The following is a 21691-nucleotide window of genomic DNA, read 5'->3' as shown; positions in this document are numbered from 1 at the left end:
TGAAATTAAAGGCAGAGTCTGTCTAATCCGGCGAGGAGAGAAGCCTTCTCCTGGCGGCTCAGAGGCTGAGCCAGGCAACTAACCCCCAGAGGAAAACAGGCACTTAAACAGTAGTTAATGTGGAGGATGATGCTAAAACCGCAGTCTGGCTTCGGTAGGACAGGAAAGGAGGAGAGTGGGAAAACTGTGGCGAGCGGAGAAGGGGACAGAAAGGAGAAAAGTGACAGAATAGGGAGACGAGGGAAAATTCAATTAAAACGAAATTAAAAAGTCATAAAAATCATAATTAAGTCTCGTCTGCAGGGGGATTGATGCCCCTAACGTACACCATGACGCAGGCTGCTTTGTTCCCACAGGCGTGGAGGGTCTGGGCTTCACCGTGGTAACCCGGGACTCCTCGGTCCATGGGCCAGGGCCAATCCTGGTGAAGAACATCCTGCAGCGAGGCGCAGCGGTCAAAGATGGCCGCCTGCAGCCCGGAGACCGCATCCTGGAGGTAAGACAGATCTCATCCTGGTGATCTCCCACTGGGCAGAGAACCAGCAGTCACAGTGGGGAAGGAGGACATCATCATCATTCGTGGCAGCAGACTGAGTGGCACCTCTGCTGGTTAAACTGAGGAACTGCACTTTCCACATACAGTTCTGTTAGAGGATGACTTTACTGTCACTGCCACTGAAACAATCTTCCTTTGACTGAAGAGAAGAGATGTAAAAAGGAAACATTACGATGAGACTCATCATCTCTGTGGATCTGACTGTGTTTGTAAATAACAAATAGATATTTGTGTGGTGATGACAATAATTTTGTTTTGCTTTACAAGACCTGCTAAAACAGGGGAAACTGCAGCTGCAACTTGCACCATCTGGACTAATGAGCAGTGTACAGTGGAACTACTTTCCACCAAAGAAATAGTCCCTATGAAAGTTGAAAAACCAGACACCAAAACATTCATTAGAGGCATGTGGGGAAAATGTTTTTTCATCATTTTGGTTGAAGTGACCGTTAAATCACAGAAGGCACTGTCTGATCCTCCACTGGTGTCGACACATGTCAGTGGAGCGCTTCCGGTGGACAACACGCTTCTCTTTAATCTGCTCCTGTGTGCTCTCTTTGTGTGCGTGCAGGTGAATGGAGTAGACATGACAGGCCGCAGCCAGGAGGAGCTGGTGGGCATGCTGCGCAGCACCAGGCAGGGGGAGAGCGTGTGTGTGGTGGTGGCGCGGCAGGAGGACATCTTCCTGCCTCGGGAGCTGGTAGGAGAGCGCGAACACACAGCAACACAGCATCCATGTCCTCACCCAGCCTGCCTCTCTCCTCTTCTTTTGTCTGTCAGTCACTTCTGCAACATGGTGATCTTCGCTTCTATCTCCTCCTCTTCATGTCTTCCTTTTGCACTCCTCTGTTTTTTTTTTTTTTTAACATTTCCTGCACTTTGTGTCACTTCTTCTTTTTTTTTCCCAAACCCATTTTTTACGTTGGTGCCCTCTCGCCTTTTTACACCACACGGATGGACACACAAACACACCCAGAGCATGCTCGGGCCTTCCTGTCCCACTGCGGATTGTTGACACAGCGATGCCAGAGGAAGTCACACACACACACAGGCCACAGCAGCCCCGCAGGAAGCGTGTGAGCATGTCCGTGCATGTCGACATGCCACGGGTGTGAAGTGACCGTTTACCTGTAGCGGCTGATGGGGTCAGAGGTCTCCGTCAGGGCTGTGGGACTGACACAGTTTGACTGCGCCTCACAGGAGACATTTTATCAATAAACACACAATTTTAAACATACATACACACAGCCAGGTGGCCCCTTGAAACTCCCCTGCTCTCAGTAAATCATGTTTTCGCCGGCGCGCTTCTATTCTCTCCTCTCTGTCCTCTGTGGTTATTCTGATTATTCCCTTTCCGTTACTTCAAAGAGCTGCGAGAAAGGCACACAGGGCTTTGTAGTGACTGATGCATATTCACACCTAGAGTCCACACTTGCACTCACACACAAACTCTTAAACACCTAGTCCTTGATTAAAAAAAAAAACAAAAAACTTGAACACAAGTGCTCTCTCTCGCACGCACACACGTGTGCACGGACGAAAACATCACACAGCCTTTAAACAGCAGAGTTACTGCTTCCGAAAATAGTTTGCCCTCATTAATGGCCCAGCAGTCTTGGCATAACAAGTGACTTTGAAGAGCCTCTACAGTCTTCATCTAACACTTGCTTGTATTTGTGCATTAGAGAGAGACTTAAAAAGAGAGAGAGAGAGAGAAAGAGAGAGAGAGAAAGAGAGAGAGAGAGAGAGAGAGAGAGAGAGAGAGGTAGTGGAGAAGGAGAATGAGAGAGAGCTTTCAGTCCTGTCTCTATCCAGGCTGTTGAAGTTATTGGTGCCCCATGAGATCTGGCCCTTATCTCCAGCACAGTCCTCCACCTCAAAGACAGTTTGATGTCCCATAGGCACACACACACACACACACACACACACACACACACACTCTAGAGGCACTCTTGAGGGTCTGCATTGTTGAGTTTCGATGTGTAGACCCTCAAAAAGCAACGGATTACAAACATACACAGATGAAGAAACCACCACAGAGAAGTTCATCATTTAAAGTAGCCAATGAACCCATGCAAATACACACACACACACACACACACACACACACACACAGAGACAGACACACACATGCAGGCTCATAATGTACTTGACAAGAAGCAAACCCAACAGAATAAAAAGATGCAGCTAAATGACTCCTTTCATCCTACAGTAAACACCATCCCCACCTTTCCAAAATCTACCCCCTCCCTCAAAAACACAAACCTTGTCTCTTCCTGTGCCTCTTTCAGTCGCTCCACTCTCTCCCCCGCTGCTCTCCATTTGTAAATTGTCGTGAAAATTAATGCGGAGAACTTAGCAAAAAGCGGCTCACAACGATTTGGTCGCACAAAAGATGTAATGATGATGGAGGCGCATTAAGCCGACGTGGCCATCTGCCTCTACTGTCGTAGGAAAAACTTGTTTGTCTGCACGTCTGTCTGACTCCGTGTGGGTGCTCATGAATATTTATTCAGGTTTTAGAGGCTGCAGTATCTTGTAAAAGGTGCCTTTATGTATCCACAGCACTGCGGTCATATTTGTTCAAATAACCATCAGATGCAAATCAGTGGTTCATTATCGCAGTTTTACATCCAGTAGCTGCTGAGATTAATTGGCTGAATCACAATTTTAAGTTTTTCCTCGGCTAACCTCGCTGTTGCTGCTACAGAAAATGAATCTCAGTTTATTGCATATATCAAGGTTTAATTTGGTTTTCTGTGGGCACATTTTGTCCAGCTGAAGACATGCACATGATAGTAGTTGGTTTGTTTGAATAAGAAAAAAAAATCAATATCAGTTGAGAAATTTGGAAGCATGAATGGCACTGATTGATGATACAATCAGGTTATTTACCTGTTGAAATGCCCAGACTGTGCCTATAGGTGGAGCAATTGTAAAGACCCCTGCTAATCCTGAAAAGCCTCCTCTGTGTTCTTGTTAATGCTCAATAGTTTTTTTTTTGGCCTGTGGATCATCTGTAAAAAGTGTGTTTACATGCACTTCATTAACCCTGACATCATCTGCAACCCGAGCATCTTAAATAAGTGAATGGATTAACAGGACCCTCGTCAAAACATCTGAGTTTTGGCCACAGAAACCTGATTTTTGTGAGTCTTAGCATGAGAAAGTTTTGTGTCCAAAATAATTAAATCCAAATTCCAACAAAGACTGAAACTGATGCTAAAATAAGTTTTGATTCCTTTTGTGCATGAAGAGCATTCAACAGGTTTGAACACTTAAAAAAACACAACTCCAGACTCCAAAGATCTGAACATTTAGCAGCTGTTAAAAGTTGGTAATAAACAGTTATCTGCTGCCACACTGACCTGTTCAGAGGAACTGCACATTTTACTCACTGACAGCTGTGCTATTTGTTGTTGTTGATACCTTTTGCTGCTGCAATTACCAGCAAATATTTAACAGCCATTTTATTTCTAATGAAAATAGAAAGTAGAAATTTGTTTAACTGGTGGAATAACAAGATTAAGAGTCTACATTCCTGCAAGCAGCTTTGTGAAGCTGTACTTTTGTTCTTTTGTGGTTCATTTGCATTTAGAGCAAAGTGTGGAGGAGGCAGCTCTCCAGTTCCTCAGATATTAAGTCGTAAAGCAAAGTAAAGAACAAATTTAAATTTTGACTTGATGGTGACAAAATTGTTAAGACATCACCAAAGTTATTCCACCTCATCTTGTGGGTAAGTTAAATGTCCATACCAAGTTTCATAGCTGTTTTTGATATTTCACACAAACCCCAAAAATGGTTTGGTGAAATGAAAAGTCAGAGGATGATTAGAATTCGTCCTCTCAGTCTGACCTCACTCTGCAGCTTCTGTGGTGGCGTGGATCTGAAGTGTGAGGACATGTGCTGCACTGGTGTCAGTAGGAATAAACTGGATCATGTACAGCTCTGCCTTGACCGACGGACACCGGCAGGTCAGGGGTCAGCTGAGCTGCAGAGCAGCGGCCCCTGAGCTGGTCAGGGTTCAGTGTTTTACTTCCACACTTGCTGACACAGCAGTTTGAACCCGGGTTATGTGGTTAAAAGGCCCAGTCGCTATATTTACGGCATCCCGCTGCTGCCAGCCTCCAGCACTCGTACGGTCTTTTGTATCTCCATTGTGTAAGTGAAGTAGACTTTTAGAGAAACTACTGATTGATTAGTTTCAATAGTATTGATGTTTCATGAGCAGCGTGTTTCTGTGAAAGCGCTCGGCGGTGCTGTCAGGCAGAGTTTCTTTCAGTAAAAAGAATAACAATACAGCCTTCAAATTAGCCTCATTATGAGGATACAAAAGGACGCCGCCTGTCTACCCCATCTCCTGTACTCTCACACGCTCCCTTAAAAAAAAGTAATTAAAAAGTGATAACTTTCTAATCACACTTTCATTCCTGTCAGCATTTCTGCGTCTCCGTTGCTCGGCGCTCTCATTATTTCATGGGGCCTCGTTTTGTTTCAGGGCCGAGATTAGAAAGATGCTCGGAGATGTGGAGAGTTTTTTTCTTTTTTAAAGCGGGATATGTGTGTGTTTGTGTGAGTGAAAGTGTGTGGCTGGAGCAGAGTTGCGAGTTTGCCAATGACAGGATGGAGGGGTCACTCTGCAGATGGTTGACCCCCAGCTGCCAGCGAGCCTAGGCCAGTCCACAGGAAAAGGGGGTCGTCAGGCAGAAAGTGACTTTGCTGTGTTGCAGTTGTCTCCTCAGTCAGTGTGTCCTCTTTGTATTCATCCTCTGATTCCGTCCACCTACCCCTCGCTTCCTCTTTTCTCTTTCTGTCAGTCTGTCTTCAAGGTGGAGCCCCCTCCCCAGCACCAGAATTATCCCTCAATCAGTCATTTTACTTTTCCTTTCTCCTCATTGTGAGGTAAAGGTGTAAAGCGGCGAAGAAGCAGACATTAAGGCGATTAATTGGCAGCTCCGTCGTCGCCGTCGAGCGCGGCGAGATCTCATCTTAATTGAATGTCGCTCTCACCGCTAATCCCGCCGCTTGAAACCCCCCATTTAGAAATCCTCAGCGACAAAAGGCTCTGTGTGTAATCGCTGTGTATCACCCCCTCCTCGCCACCCACCCCGGGGTAAGAGAAAGCGCCTTTTTGTCTCCTCATTTGGGTGTTGGAGAGGGTGGTCTCTCCTCTGGCTAAAAGCTTGTTAAAGAGCCATTGCTGAGGGCTAACAGTGGAGGGAGGGGCGGGGGGTCACAGAGCGGAGCCAAGGGGTCTCAGCCACCCTGGGGATGCAATCTGCCCCCAAGGAATGGGCATTAGAGGGGATATTGGAGTGTGTGCCTGCTTTTGGACCACCACTGAGATCCAGTTGGTTGTGTAAATAGATTTGAGATACAATAAATAAACACGTCGAGTTTGTGTCTCATTTTAATAACTTTCCAATATCTTGGTTTTGCTTTTGAGCCTTCAGAGCCTGCTGGGCTCTGATCCGGCCACCTTCACCTTGTGTGTTGTTGCAGCCTGATCACAGAGGTATTTAAAACCTCCCAGGTTGCCATCTGAGTCTTCTCAAGTGTCTCTCCAGCAGGAAATAGCGGATTGTCTTTGTAATTCCTCGGGTTTTGAGTAACAGCGCAGTGAACTGCCTTGTTGATAAAAATAAGCCCTGACTGAAAGTCTGGTGTTAGACTGAAAATAGACTGTGAGTTTTGAAGGACACATTTTGCTTTTGTTGATTTATGTTGTTGTTATAATATGGAGCTGTTTTAGTGTGCCCCCCACCCCACCCCCTCCAATCAAAAACGTGTCCCTCCTATTGTGACTTCACGTGGATGATTGAAGAATGATTAATGTGCAGAGCTTTACACTGGAAGACAGTTTTCACATTCATCTCCTGAGGTTTTGATTGATTCTGAAGCCAATCAGGATTCAGTATAAAACTTAGACAAGTGTGATGTGGAAACTCGACATCGTCAGAGCACACACACTGAGAATGGACCTTTCAGTGAGGTCGGAGACGTCTTGTGTCCAGGAGTGAAACTTTTCAAATGAGGAAAAAGTTGCCTGGAGGGGATTTTTACATTCCATTTTTTTGCAGGTTATTTTATACTGTTTATGAGAGGGTTTGACAGCAGAGAGAAGACAGGAAATTACACATTAATTTTGGTATATTTACTAGGGCTGAACAATTAATCGAAATATTATTGAAATCACAGTATGACCAAGTGTAATATACAAATCACAGGAGCTGCTATTTTAATTAAAAAAAAATTTTTTAAGACAAAGATGAAATGTGTCACAACAGACCATAAATGAAGCATTGGCCGATAAATCATGTTCTCCAGACGTAAAGAAACAGGCTTTTTTGGTACAAGACCCAACAAAAATTAATCACCATCATCAACATTTGAATATTTTTTTTCAGTGAAAATGAAATGCAGAAATTGTTCAGCCCTTAAAAGCAAACTCAGGTGTTGTAATCACTCAGGGAGGAGTTTGGGTGGATGGATGGGTTAATTAATCACTCTGACTGTTTCTGTTTTTCCTGTCAACAGGTAACATTTTAACCATGATGTTGGTATTTCCAAGTATTTCTTTTCAGCTTGGCTACATAGGTTCTCTTAAATCCAAGCTGAAAGCAGTGACTAAATACAGTGTAGTGGATCAGTGCAGATGACTTTCCAGGTTTAGCTCTTTGGGCTTTTACTGTGTTGAGAGCTCTGACTCACACTTTGGAGCTGAGCCTCTCTCCTGGCCTCCAGGCTTTAGCAGGGCTGTTGTTTTAATTAAGCACCTAGACGAGGCAGCACTGAATAATGCTGACAGAGGGAGACAGACGTTGGGGGGACTGGAGGATCACAGCGAGGTTGAGAGCGAGCTCCTGCAGTCGTGAGTTTTGCAAAAAGAATTACACTGGAGGACACATTTTTCTTCCCACATCCTTCGTCCTTGTGTCGTGATGAGAGGGGAAACGTGAACACGGATTCCTGATTCAGTGGCGGGCAAGGTGCCTGATGTAAGGCTCCCGCAATCCTGGCGTGGGTACTCAGATCTTTAAAGCTGTGACGACTGGTATGGCTGGGATAATGTTTATGCATATTCCTACAAAATCCACTTTGACGTTCTCTTACTTTACAAGCCAGAGTGGAGTTTGAGGAGCTGTTGTCTTTTCGTCATCGTATTTCCCGCACTGAGCCGCTGTCAGTCTCAACCAGAGCAACAAGAGCAGAACTAAAAAGATGTGCAGATATGTGAACGCATGCACACACACCCTCTTAACCTTCCATCCCTCCTCTTCAGAGAGAAATAAGGCTCGGGAGTGAGGCGGTGTCGAGGCGCCTCCCCCTCCACAGGCCCCTCTTTTCCCTGGGTGACTGAACCTGGCATTTCTTTCCTTTCTCTCCATCCTCTAATGACAGACATGCTCCTTTTCTCTTTTGCTGCCTTATTTTTTTTTTCTCTCTCTCCTCCTCCGTCTTATTTTCGGCACCGCCACTGTGGTCATTTTCCCCAGATTAAATAGCAGTGGGTGCGAGATGTAGAGAGAGAGACCTGTAGAAGGTAGAGATGGAGGGAGTCTGGGGAGAAGGAGGAGAAGGAACTGAGAAAGAGGTACAGTAAGATTGAGAGATTAGGTTGAAATGTAAAGACTGTGGAGGGAGAGGAGGAGGGGGGGTGTGAATGAGAGAAGTGGCTATACCTCGGGGGATGGGTTATTACTTTTAAATGCTCCTCTGCGCCTCCATCCACTCACCTCCTCCTCCTCCTCTTCTTCTTTCCTCCCCCTTCCTCCCCCACTGTGCTCCAGGAGGAGGTATGAAAAGGTTATTATGTTTCCTTTAGAAATGGCTCGCTCTCCGTCTGCGCCTTTCATCTCCAAATGGAATAACCTCTCTGCAGAAGCTTTTTTTTTTTCTTTTCCTCACTACACCTTCATCTCTCTTTCCAGTACACAACACCTGCTCCTCTCTCCCTCTCTTCCTTTCTCTTACTGACTTGCTTTTTTCCCCCCCGCAGCCATCTTCCTTCTGACTCTTAAAATTTGTTTCCTTCCTTCTCACTCCTTTTTTTTTTTTTTTGGTCTGGTTTTTGGTGTGGAGTATAATCAGTGTGATGTAGGAGCAAGCATTATCAGCCAGTGCATTAGATGTGCTGCTCCTGCCTCAGTCGTAAGCAATCATACACAGGTGCTATTATTATTACTGAAAGCAGGTATTAGGTGTGTGTATGAGCAGGCTTTTTCCTGTCTGGAATAGCATCTTTTTACATAACGTAAAAAAAAAAAAAAGTCTTGAATATTCGTCTCAATTTCTAAATTTCAGAAAGGTGAGGGCACTAACAGTCTGCTGTTGGAGGACGGCAGAGAGCAGCTGATGTACGAGGTCCCCCTCAATGAGACGGGCTCGGCTGGCCTGGGGGTCAGCCTGAAGGGCAACAAGTCCAGAGAGACCGGGGAAGACCTCGGTATCTTCATCAAGTCCATCATCCACGGAGGGGCCGCTTACAAGGTAAAGGACACGCATGGACAGTCACCTGGGCAAAAAAAACAAAACACAATAACCTGGGTCTCATTTTGTAGTTTTAGCCACCCTTCCTGTCAGTAATAATGTCATTGCACTCACCCACATTATTTACTGAAATCTGACACCAGCACCAAACTCACTCCCAGGTTAGCCACACGTATTTGGGGGAGGAAATGAGGGCGAACTGCAAAATTATTACACAAAGTGTCAGTTGAAAACATGCAGCAGTTCACAGACTTGAGCATCCTTGCTCAGGTTTGACCTGTTGTACTTGAATTAGTTGTGAGCTCACAGTTTTGCTGTGCAGTGAGGAATTAGTTCAGGTGTAAAAGTCTTTTAAGTGATGTTTCTGTGTAGTTGTGAAGGATTATACAACAGTTATTGATTTTCATACTGTACAAAATGAATGGAAACTAGTGGCTGCCTGGAATGGAAGTAAAAATACATCCAACAGTTTTAAACTGTATAGTGAGTGGCATCAACAGTACATATGATGTGGTCCTTTAAGGCAAAAAGACCACAGCAGTGACTGCTTGTAAAGATGGAGACAAAATAAAAGCATAATATAAATGAAGTCTCAGACATTGATGTTTAGAAAATGTGTAAATGTGGTTTCTCTGTGTGTCTCCTTCTTATGTTTTAATATAAAGGTTTTTATATAGTCTCAAAATGCCTCATTAGGCTTTTGCCATCACAGAGTGCTTTAAAAAGCTCCTTAAAAAACAATCAAACGTGAGAAATGATAAGAATTTCCAGAGCCACATTACTTTCTTTTTTCAGATGTATGTGTTTCTTTAGACTTTATCTAACCAGGGGTTCTTTGAATTACTGTATCCAGAACCACCACTCAAATCGAGAACTGTTTTTTTTTTTTGTCTGTGAGGAGCTAAGCAGGAGTGTTGTGGAGATTTATAATTTTTGATTCCTTTGTTTTTATCCGCACTCTTTCCTCTTCTCTCTGATGTCTTTCTCTGATGTTTCCTCTTATCTCCTCTTCCTTTGCACTTCTCGCCTCCCCGTCTCATTTCCTGTCTTTCTTCGAGGCCGCAGCCCCTCCCTCTGCTGGGTTTCCCTCGGCCTTTGACTCCCCATTGACCCCAAATGGCCTCTTCACATCAGCACTGCAGCCGCCTTATCTGTATCACTCAGTACTCACTTCAAGTTGTAAGAGCATCAGGAAAAAAAACCAAAAAAACATCCCATTTCAGCACTTTGGAGAGTCTTCCACTTGGCCTCAATATCTGCCCCCCCCCCTCCCAACATGTCACAGCTCTTCCTGCCACCGTCTCTGCTCCCAGATCTGCGCATCATGACGAGGAGGCACAGAGACGAGTGTGGTGTTGTAGATAAACGGCTGGTCTGGGATCAGGGTGGCCAGACAGCAACTCCCCGCAGCGCCTTCAGAAGTAGTTTTCAGACAGCTGCCAATGCGGATAGCGCTCCGCCAGAACGGCCCAGTAAGATCTGCGGCTGGCTGTGAAACGGGTTTCTGGGACAAGATACCACATAAGAGGAAGAAAGACATGAAGGAGGAGAGACAGACAGTAGCGAGGGAGGGAGGAAGCCCATTGAAGGAAGACAGCGGGTGAAGGGAGGGAATATAAGAGGGAAGAAATGAGCGGGATCGAACAATAGAGAGATGGAAAGAGGCGGAATAAGAGGAGAAAGAGAAAATTGAAAAGTGGAGACACTCAGCAGGAACTCAATACATGAGGGTGTGCATGTCTGTGTGTGTGTGTGTGTGTGCCTCCTCCCCAATGTTGATGCATCCTAATGAAAAGCAGCTAAGGAGCCTGATGAGACTTTGCAGCGCCAGGCCCGAACAGAGGAGGGAACCCAGGCGTCCCCTGAGTCTGACTGACACAGACACACAGGCACATCACACACACGGTCACACAGCAGGCAAAAAGAGGGAGGAGATGAGGAAGAGTCACAGAGAGATCTAACCTATTTCCATTAAAGAGTTTTGGCTGCTGTCAGGGCCCGGGGCCTCAATTATATAAAAAAATGTTCTTTGACTTTATCCCTGATCCTGTCATATGATCGTTTCAAAGAGTCTGCTAAAGAAAACAAATTAAAATTACATGTAGTGTGCTGCTGCTGCTGCTTACATGGAGAATGAAGAAATTAATAGGCAATATCACAGACACCCACTGATTTTGGCATGAACATCAATTTTTGATGACATCCTTTGGATTTGAGGCAGCAACAAAAAATGTGTGTGTGTGTGTGTGTGTGTCTGGTGCCGTCCCAGTCTGCATTCGAGGTCAGGCCAGGCGCTGCCTTGTTAATGAGATGGGGTCAAAGGGCAGCACTGACCATAATGGACTGATCATCCACACACACTGAGAGAGTCTTTAGTGTGTGTGTGTGTGTGTGTGTGTTTTTGTGTCAGTGTCTTCATTTTGTAATTTTTTTTCATTTTACCCTTTTCATTGCTTTCCTCATTTCCCCCTCTCTTTCTCTCTCTCTCTCTCTCTCTCTCCCTCTCCCTCTCTCTTTCGCTCTCTCTCTCTCTCTCTCTCTCTCCCTCTCTTGTTCGCTCGTCCGCTCTCTCTCCCTCCAGGGCACCATTGTATGTTGCCTCTCTAAAAGAGGCTGCTATTTAAAACACTTAGAAGTGATTTAGTGCCCACGGAGGCTATTCCATTAGCTGCTCTATGTATTTATCATGGCTCTCTCACTCTCAGTAGATCGCTAACTCTACAATTTTCTTGCCTTCCCCATTCTTCCATTTTCTACTCTCTTTGTCCTTCTCTCTTACTCTCTCTCTCTCTTACATTTCACACCTCTCCCAATTTCTCTTCTGCTAAAACTTTTTAATTGGTGACCAGTCTGATGTGTATTATTTTACATATGATTTGCATTTCTTTTTTTCCACTCAAGCATTTCAGTTATTACTTGTAAGGCTTTTGTAAGTGACATGACCAAACAAGAGCGTCCTCAAAATGCCTCTCACAGCTGTATTTTCTATGATACTGATTTAGATGAAATGAGAATAAAATATGACCTTTATTTTGAAAAGCTTATGTCATACTTCTCCTAAAGTCTGTGCCAGGTAAGCTGACTTAAGGCTTATTGCTTTATTCAGATGCTAGTAACCCCCTCGTGGTCATCTCTCCCCAACAGGACGGCCGCTTGAGCGTGAACGACCAGCTGATAGCAGTAAACGGAGAATCGCTGCTCGGACGCTCCAACCACGCTGCCATGGAGACACTAAGACGCTCCATGTCGTCAGAGGGAAATGCCCGGGGCACCATCCAGCTTGTGGTGCTCCGAGCACCCAGACAGGCACAGCAGGTATCGCATTTTAACCTGCTGTAAAGGTTTCTGGGAGATTGGGGGGGGTGTACTCCAGTCAGGGAAAGCTTGTATATGTTTCACATTTGATTTTCTACCCATCTGGATTGGAAATCAAACCCCTGCTATTTGAGAAACAACATTAACAGAAGGGAGTGACATTTTTAGGTCATGGAAGGGCTTAATTTTGGAAAGTCTCAGAAAAGACGGGGAAGATGATAACGGCAGGAACCCTGAGTGTATCTGCTTACAGTTCAGAAATGAATTGGCAGAATGTGCTTGTTAAAGTGCAGCACATGTGAATATTAAGTGTCGCTTCATTTTAAAATCTTGTTTGTCTTCCAACACCCGTCCCATATTCATGTAGAAATCAGGAACCTCTAATATTAAGAGAGTCCTCTGTGATTTGAAATTGTATCAGTTGCACTCTTATTTTTTATACCAAACAATGTGAGTCTCAAGTTGATAGATTCAAAAACCTATAAATGATGTTAGACTTCCTTTAATGAAGGGCTATATCCCAGTTATTTACTGCTTTGCTTTTGAAGCTTCGGTGGATGTGGGGCATCATGTTAAAAATTTTAGATTCCCAGAGTTTGGTTAGATGAATTTGGTTCCATGAAACATTTATGAGTGCTTATGCATTATGAAATCCTTACGTGCGGCCTGATATGTGCAAAGATTATTCATAAGTAGCTGACAGCCAAATCATTGACACATATCATTCGCATTGGGATCATTTCTCTCCCCTGTTATGATCAGAAAAAGAAAAGTATAGGCTGTAAGCAGCTGAACTAAACGTGGATCCGGTTCAAGCTGTTCGTACTGTTCCCAGCATTCAGAGGGCCTTCAGTGGAGTTATTGTAGTGGAGATTGGTAAAGTATCTCCTTCTTCTCACAAATTTAAACACAGTTGGATAAAAATAATGAAAACATCAGAGTAAAGGCTCCTTTTGTGACAGTGACTGTCATGCTTGTATGATTTGTTTAGGTGTTAAGCTGGTGATTTAACAGTTTTAAGATTAAGTTGACACTTTATCAAGAAGAAGCAGGTAACAGCTCAGTTTCCTATTCAGGAGCTCTTTGATAAGGCGTGTGGTTGTTAATTGACGCAACAGTGACTGTTGCAAAGGATGAAAACAGTTTCACGGCTCAGAGAACAACTGGAGAAGCTTCCGTCGCTCTGTCTACAAGTTCATATCCAAAAGTTTCTTCAATTTTTATTTTTTATTTTTTCTCTCCACAGATGGGCAGTGCCAACCCTCCAAACACAGCGACATCTTTCCCCACCAGCCAGCAGTCCAACGCCCAAACAGGCTTCAGCAATCAGGTACGAGTGGGTGACGCCTGCCACCAGCAGCAGCCACCTCTGCCTCGCCGCTCCTCCTCCCTCCTCCCCGGACTCAGGAGGCGAGCGTCCGAGCCGCTGCCTCACAGCCACAGGCAGCGTTATGCACAGCGGCCGGGGGAGACGCACACCAGATACACCTATGGGTTCAACCAAAGGGAGAGATGTAGTGGTTACACATTTGGCTTCACACAAAGGGATATAGAATACAGTGATGACGAAGGGGGGGGTGCACAAAGTGATGTGCACAGACCAAGTACGAGGTACGAGTTTGGGTTTGTGTCTCACAGCCAGACGCTGAGCAGCTTAAACAGACCCACACAGGGGAACTTAAACAGGGAAAGGTACGAATATGGCTGCACGCAGGGACACAGACGCGGCCGAACGCTTGCAGACGCGCAGGGTCACACCGCGCTCGATAACACACACGGCCACACGTTTGTTGACGCTCAGGGCAACACGCAGGGCTGCAGGCCCAGGCACGCACGCAGCCGCACACTGGATGCCATCCACAGCCAAGACAGCTCCCAGAGCAGCTGCTACACTGAAAACATTAGAGCCATGGCGGGGCAGATGTACGGAGACCCGCCCGCACACAGCAGGATACCCACCCACAGCCGCAGTCGCACAAACAGAATGTATGAAGACACACACTCACATAACTACGCACACAACCGGGCTCTCACCAGACAGCACCACCTCCGGGTGTCTGGTGGGCTCTGACACAGAGTGTGTGTGTCACTGTTTATATTTAAAAGAGCATATTTGTAATTATAAAACTAATCAATTAAAATTAGGATAAAGCAAAAGACTTGAATTAAAATGAGGGCAGAAAGATCCCTTTTATCATTCCTAGGCTCTATAACATCCTGAATGGCTGCTGCTCTGTTATGTTGAAATGAAATGATGAAGAAAACTGTCACTCTTTCACTTTTTCCTCAGTCACAGTTTTTAGTGATTGATGATGTGGAAGCATATTAATCTGGCTGAGAGCTTTCCCTCTGGCAACACCACTAACTGTCACAACTTTTCGCTCTCTTTCTAAAATATTATCCATAAAATCAGTGCAATACTAAATTCTTCACTGTGTACAATCTCCTTTCTGTCACATTGGTTTTAACTCACTAAAATTAGCTGCGACTCTGATTATTTTTTCATAGTTTCTCTTCAAACCACTGGCTTGTCTACACACTGTAAAGGCTGACTGTGCTCCTTCCTGTTTTGTCTATTTGTGTAAAGTTTTGTATTAATTTTTCCTTTTTAATTTCCATATTTTTTTTAAAAGGGAATGTACTCTTGCTTTCCTGCCTCACCTGCCTCTTTCTCCTCTGTTAAATAAAGCCAATCTGAAGTCTCCTGCATGCCTGTCTATGTCTGTTTCTCTGTTGGGTTTTCAGCAGCTGCCTTTTCCTTTGCTTCACTGCTTGTTTATTAAATGACATTTGGGTCCCTGCTCCCTCTGTTTTGGCCTCAGCTTTTCTGCCTTTTCTCTATTCCTTGTCACTCACCCCGAGCACATACCAGGACATGTTTTATAAAAGCCAAACAACGCAAAATCCCCACTAGGAAAGCATTTAGATACACCACATCCAGTCAGGATTCATTCTTTGCACATAGAATTGTGAATTAAAAGTTACACCAAGAGTCAAACACTCACAGCAATATAGAATAATGAACATATTTCTGGAGCTCCTAATGAAAACTGACACAGGAGTGGAATCAGTATTCACGAATGCTCCATGTAGCAGTGAAACATTCCCTTTCAGATGTGATAAATGTGATAAAAATCAGACTGCATGCATCGTGTTAACCTTTGCTTATTTTTATCTCTGTCTCTTTTGTGTTGAAGTGCTGTTAGAAAAAAAAAAAAACAGTTCCCATGCACGTCTTATGTCCCAAAAAAAAAAAAAATTGCTGTGCTGTGGCTGTTTCTTTAATCCCTTGCGGTAAATGTGCGAGCGACATTAGAATCACTCACAAAGTCACACAAGAAATCGTGTTCACCTTGCACAAAGCTGCGCAAAATCCTGGATGGACGGACTGATGGAGATATCAAGCATGACAGATGGCGAAAAATAGCTGTTTCTTAGTCAAGTCAGTCTATTCAGCTCCACGTTGAACCATGACTGATTACTTCACAAGCTTAAAAAAGACGTTTCACAGCAGTTAAAGCTTAGTGACGATGTGTGTGTGTGCATGACAGAGGGAGTAAAAATAGGAGGGTGAGAGGGTCGACCGCCATTGACCTGCCCATTGTGGCATTTCCATCTCATCTACGCTTCACTGCCATCAGCGTGTGTGTGTTTTAGTCATCCAAGCCTGTGGGTAAATGCTATCAAACCCAGTGCAAAGTTCACTATGTATCTGCATAGTCCTCCTCTCATCACCGAACAGCCAGTCTGGTCACACCGTGGGGCAGTGTGATAAAACAAGCGCTCCCTAGAGTGAAGCTCCCAGAGCCCGTCTGCGTCACTCTTTTCTCCTATCTCTGTCTAGAGCTTCCTTTCCATTCGGGCTGGATAGTATAACCCTAAATCCTAATCGAGATGAAATCGCCTCATTTACCTTTATAATGTAATGAATATTTTCTTTGTTTAAAATACAACAAGAAACTAGAGTCTCAGGTTTTTGATTAATCACAGTCTGGTCAGATGTTTTTGGTTGCTGTATTCTCAGTGTATCTATATGGGATTCAGACAATTAATTGACATTGGTGCTATGAGTAAATTTAGGTCAGTAAGAGATCCATAAAGACAGTAATTTTCCATTCAAGTAATAGTGGTAGTCGTTTTTCTAAGTGTGGCTCTAGAGATGTTAGTTTCGGTCTAGACTGAAATATCTCAGATGGATTGCCATGAAATTTGGTACAGACATTCATGGTCCCAAGACGTTTCTCATTTCCCGCAGGATGAAAAGTAATAAATGTTTCTCCTGGTGCAATCATCAGGTCGAGGTTTTGATTCAGCCAGTACTTTGGTTCATGACCAGTTCCCATCAGTCTCTCTTATAATTTGTGTTCTAATGAGCAAATGTTAGCATGCTAGCACACTAAACTAAGACGATGGTGAACAAACTGCACACATTCAATGTCAGTATTGTGGTCGTGAGCATGTTAGCATTCGGACATTACCATATAGGTCAAAGCTCAGCCTCACATAGCAGCTTGCTGTTTCAATATATTTGATTGGAAAAGTTTAATGGAAAACTGCGTAATAGTTGCTCTTATGCATGTCATATTGTACAACTGGTATTTGGTGCACTCAAGCATTACTTGGTGTATCTTTTTTGTTATGGATAAGAGCTTTAAATCATTTTCAAACACTAAAGACCATGAACAATCTACTCCATCTCAACCAGTTCTTAAAAGCAGGATTTAAACTGTTTAGCTGCCCCCACACGTGATGGAAAGTCACATGTTATTTTTGGCAAACGTTTAAACACTTTCATGAATTTTGCTGCAGAGTGAGATGATAACAGCTTGTCTCTTTTTCTCTTTATCCCTCCTTTTATCCTCTTTTGACTGCCACAATAACGTCCCTAATGAAACATAATCGGAGCATTAAGCAGGGACAGCTTGAATATCAATTGTTACATCAAACTTTATTCGTACAGCAGCTTTCAGTCAGGTTACTGGACAGGTAACTGAACATCGATAAGTAGAAAGATGAAGAGTAAGTGAGACTAACACACAGGAAAACCTAAAAAGATAGATATTAATAATATTAGATGGCAACTCTCAAACTCTCAAATTAAAAACCAAAAAATGAAAACCAAACAACGCTGTGTTTGTTCTTTGCTCTCCATCCCAAGCCGAGTGATGTGTGGGTGGGGTGGGTGACACATTCGGGTGCGGCAGGGCTAAGCCTCTCTGGAGCCCATTGTATGCAGCTGTAGGTTGGTGCTGGCTGGATAGATGGACCCCCCTCCTGTTTACTTATTGTTGTGGGATTAAGATATCTGACTGCCTGTCTGCCAGGCTGCTTCAAAAGCCTCAGGCGAACTGTCAGTTTGCGGAGGCTGAAGGATGGATGGATGGATGGACGGACGGATAGATGGACGGAGGGAGGGATGGATTGATGGAGGCTATGATGTGATTTGTGTGGCACTAACATATGCAGAAGAGCTGTCATAACTCAAGTCTGCAAATGCACACAACGCACATATATGAGCTCCAAGTGATTGACAGCTGTGATGTGGTGACATATTAAGATGTATGGCAGATACTAATGATTCCCCAGGGACTCCATGACATTGTGAATACACCCCACCCACTGCTTTGAAATGAGGAAGCTATGGGTACACCTTTCATTATTGTGTTCATTACAGTGTTGTAGGTGTGTGTCTGTTTTTGCTCGTTGTGTGTGTGTGTGTGTGTGTGTGACAGCTGTAGCTCCCGTCTCTTTGACCAGAAAAGGCTTCTTTCATCCTCCACCAGCACCGATTCCCACCAGCACTGCCAGTCCCTATCTCCATCTGTGGGGTGGGGGTCCTTTGTAGTGCTGGATGGCTCTTCGATAACATGTCTGTCAGTGCACTCAGGATTATCTTAATTACTGTGTTTTCAATTGTGCACATGAAGAGAGTTGCCTTTTTTTTCACCAGTTATTTGTGTTGAAACCATTTTTCTGAAGGATTACCAAGGATGAATCAAAAATATATATATATTTATACTATTTTCTTCATTTCCGACTCCATGCTCTGGTTATTTTAGCGATTTTAAACCAATGGACCATTCTTGTAATTTATTCCGAGAGTACATATATATTTTCCTCCTTCCTGGCTAAAGATTTAGATTTGATCTTAAAAAGTCAGAAGAAATGACATATTTCTTTCCCAATTACCATCAACCAGACTATTTTGTGATATTTTGTTCATCACCCACACTGCGCGCCGAGTCAAAATCCTCAGAGGTTTGTTCTAAATCTGCTCATATTTCCTCAAAGCTCTGCTCCTGTGTCGCTTATCTGAGGTGAATCATAATTGATTGGTTGCAGGATGTACTACTACAAAATTAATGTAAAATCCTCCTTTTTCACAGAGTAGATGTATGTTGGACGAAACTGCTAAACTCAAAGAAATGTCAGGTTTGACTTCATCAGAAGTTAATCCACCTGTGATATTAATGCAGAACAGAAGATACCGTGTGATGAAAATCTTTGCTAGTCTGTACTGTAGATTAAACACTATTTTGTCAGTGTCATTTGATTCCCGTTCATAAAGCTTATCTGTGAGGATGCTTTCACTCCCTGTGCATATGCTGGTTTGTTTGGTTCATGTTGGCTGGTGTGAAATCTGCTGCCCCAATTTGTTTGTGTTATGAAAGCAATAGATGGTAGATATGTACTGGATTCAGTAGCTAAACTACTATTAACATCCTCTGATACTGAACCACCATTGCATCAGGGATGTACAGTATACACCTGACTACAGCCCTGGTTAGTATCACTAAACTGTTAAGTATTTACAAATCCTGTCCTTTTAACTTAGTTTTATTTGTTTTTAGGCAAAGCCCAACAATTAATTTGAAAAACAGAAATGTTTAACTCATTGAATTAGAATAAAAAGGTCAAAGTTTAAGAACCAGCTGCAACAAAAGTCAGTTATTTTCGTACATCTGCTTTTATTTTTGAAGACAGATGCGATCCTCCTCAGTGTGGATGAGTCTGTGGAGAGATGTTCTGCTGCTTTTCACAGATGATTCTTTTTAGCTGCTCTTCGCCGGAGGGGTTTTGTTGTTCTACCGCTTGAAAATCCTCCAAAGCTTCTATTGGATTCATGTCAGAGAACACACTTGGCCAGGTCATAGTTTTCACTTTTTGTCTTCTTTAAAAACTCCTGTGTGATTTTTTGCTGTGTGGTTTGGATCATCTGCCAGAAAATTCCTCTCGCTTGAGACTGTTTTCATTCAGTATTTGAGCAAACAAACCTGCCATCTCTGAATGTCATCTTTTGCACTCATGCAGCCTCATATCAGCACACTCCCACCTCCATGCTTCACTGTTGGCACTGTGCGGGTGCCGTGGTGGTCCTGGCTCAGTCCACTGCAAACATGCTGGACTGGTTTTGTGAATAATGGTCTTTTTCTTGGACGCTGTCCCTAGAGGTCGACTTGATGCAGTGTCCTTCTCACTGTCTGACCAGTTGCTCAAACGCCAGTTTCTGCAAATAATTCTTGTGCCAAGTCAGAAGCATTTGCTTACCCATCTGTTTTTCAGTGCAAGGTTGCATAAATATTGAATTGTTGCATCATTTTTTAAGCACGGCCACTGCACCTCCTGTTATTGATAGTATGGCTCTTTCTATACCTCCCAACCACGGCTGCATCTGTGTTTCAGCTTATGCTCCGCAGCCCACTGATGCTCTCAAAGTCTCATAATCTGGTTTCTTACTTTCTCAGGCATTATGAAACTAGTGTGTTGCACAAAGAGTTTATAGCTTTATATCTAATTCTCGACTCCTGTCCCAAGTTGTGCCTTTACATGTACAATTCAATTAAAACGCTACAACACTGCAAATATACAAGCAGAGTAAAATACTGCACTGAAATTCATTGATTGTGATGTGTGGTCTAAGGGGAGACAACAACAATAGCCAAAACAACACAAAACAGACAACACAATTGATAATATGACACAATTAGCTGCAAATATACAGATGTACAGTTTAAAAAGAGACAACAATAACACAAAAAGCAGACAAATAGTCAAACAAAAGCAACTAACAATAGACACAGTTACCTAGAAATGGGCACAGCTCTGTTTTGCTTTTAGCCAGGATTGAACCTTTGTTGTAAATCTAGAGTTATTTTGACTTCAGTTGGTAATATGTTCCAGAGATGACAGCCCTGTGTGGAGAGAGCTGGTTGTGTGTGGCCGTGTTGCATTAGACACAACCCAGGCCCAAACTGAGGAAGCTGTGGTGTTCACAGGATGACAGTGACCAAAAGTGTCCAATACATGAGTCATCTCTTCTCTCAGCCCACACATCTCCATGTTTAAGGCTCTTCCATTGTGTTCGGTCACTGTGGATCAAACCAGCCGGGATTAAGATTTATGATTTCCAGTTTCGCTGTGGTTACTTGGTTGGTGTGTTACTAGTTTGCTATGTGGTAAACAAATTAAATAAAAAAGACATTAGTCCAATCCTACTGGGTAATAAGAGAAATAACTTTCATCCTCTGATGTATGAGGCAACATCATCAATTTTTCAGAAGTCACAAATATGACTGCCTTTGGAACATTTTCTTCCTTTTGAACCTTTAATAACCACTTTCATGGCCCCTCTTGATCTCTCTCTCTGTTGACAGGAGCCCAGGGGCCACGACGCCTACCAGAAGCCTTCAGGACCATCTAGACCCCCAAACACAGAGTCCTCCATGAATACAGCCAGTCACATTCCAATGACGGCCAACAACTATGCAAACAACAACCCTGGAAGTGGTGAGCACACAGCCCCCACCCCACACACACACACACACACACACACACACACACTCACACTCACACTTGACAATGCACAATATTTGTCCATTTGAACTGTCAGATAGTCAACATTAGGCTTGGAGTGTTTGTGTACTCATGTTATCTGCGACTGAGTGAGCACACACAGTATGTTTGTCAGCGTATGTGTGTGTGTGCTTATATGCTTGTGTGTGTGTGTGTGTGTGTGTGTGTTTGCGATCACTACACAGCATGACACCCAGCCAAGGCGCCTGACATTGTTCTTATTTTTTTTTTTTTTTTTAGGTCAGTGTAGCAGCCACTCTTGTAGTGCTGCGTTACTAAATTGTCACATCTTTTCTAAGCTCTGTCTTTATATCTCCTTTCACTGCATATTTATGGCGGGAGAAAGGAAAGTCATTAACTATGTTTTTTCCAAACGCAATGCTTGCTTTTCATGTGCAAAAGATCTGACCTTGGAATCATTACGCTGATGAAATGGCTTCTAAGTGGGCCAGATTTGCATACAGGGTATTGTGCGGC

The 21691-nt window shown here is 43.7% G+C and overlaps 1 protein-coding gene across 3 annotated transcripts in view; it reads left to right on the top strand.

The window, feature by feature from the left end:
- The window catches only part of pard3ba (par-3 family cell polarity regulator beta a), a 143828-nt gene that overhangs the window by 49132 nt on the left and 73005 nt on the right, over positions 1 to 21691 (top strand). For all 3 annotated transcript variants that reach the window (XM_071464562.1, XM_071464563.1, XM_071464561.1), the window contains 6 exons: positions 357 to 496; positions 1128 to 1256; positions 8861 to 9046; positions 12191 to 12361; positions 13608 to 13691; positions 21016 to 21148. In XM_071464562.1, the coding sequence (XP_071320663.1) occupies positions 357 to 496; positions 1128 to 1256; positions 8861 to 9046; positions 12191 to 12361; positions 13608 to 13691; positions 21016 to 21148 (843 nt within the window). The remainder of the gene's footprint in view (positions 1 to 356; positions 497 to 1127; positions 1257 to 8860; positions 9047 to 12190; positions 12362 to 13607; positions 13692 to 21015; positions 21149 to 21691) is intronic.

The sequence above is a fragment of the Trachinotus anak genome, unplaced genomic scaffold (genome assembly GCF_046630095.1).
Source record: "Trachinotus anak isolate AG129_WGS33_773 ecotype Australia unplaced genomic scaffold, CSIRO_AGI_Tana_v1 ptg000026l, whole genome shotgun sequence".
Classification (NCBI taxonomy): domain Eukaryota; kingdom Metazoa; phylum Chordata; class Actinopteri; order Carangiformes; family Carangidae; genus Trachinotus; species Trachinotus anak.
This window is presented reverse-complemented; position numbering and strand designations above follow the sequence as displayed.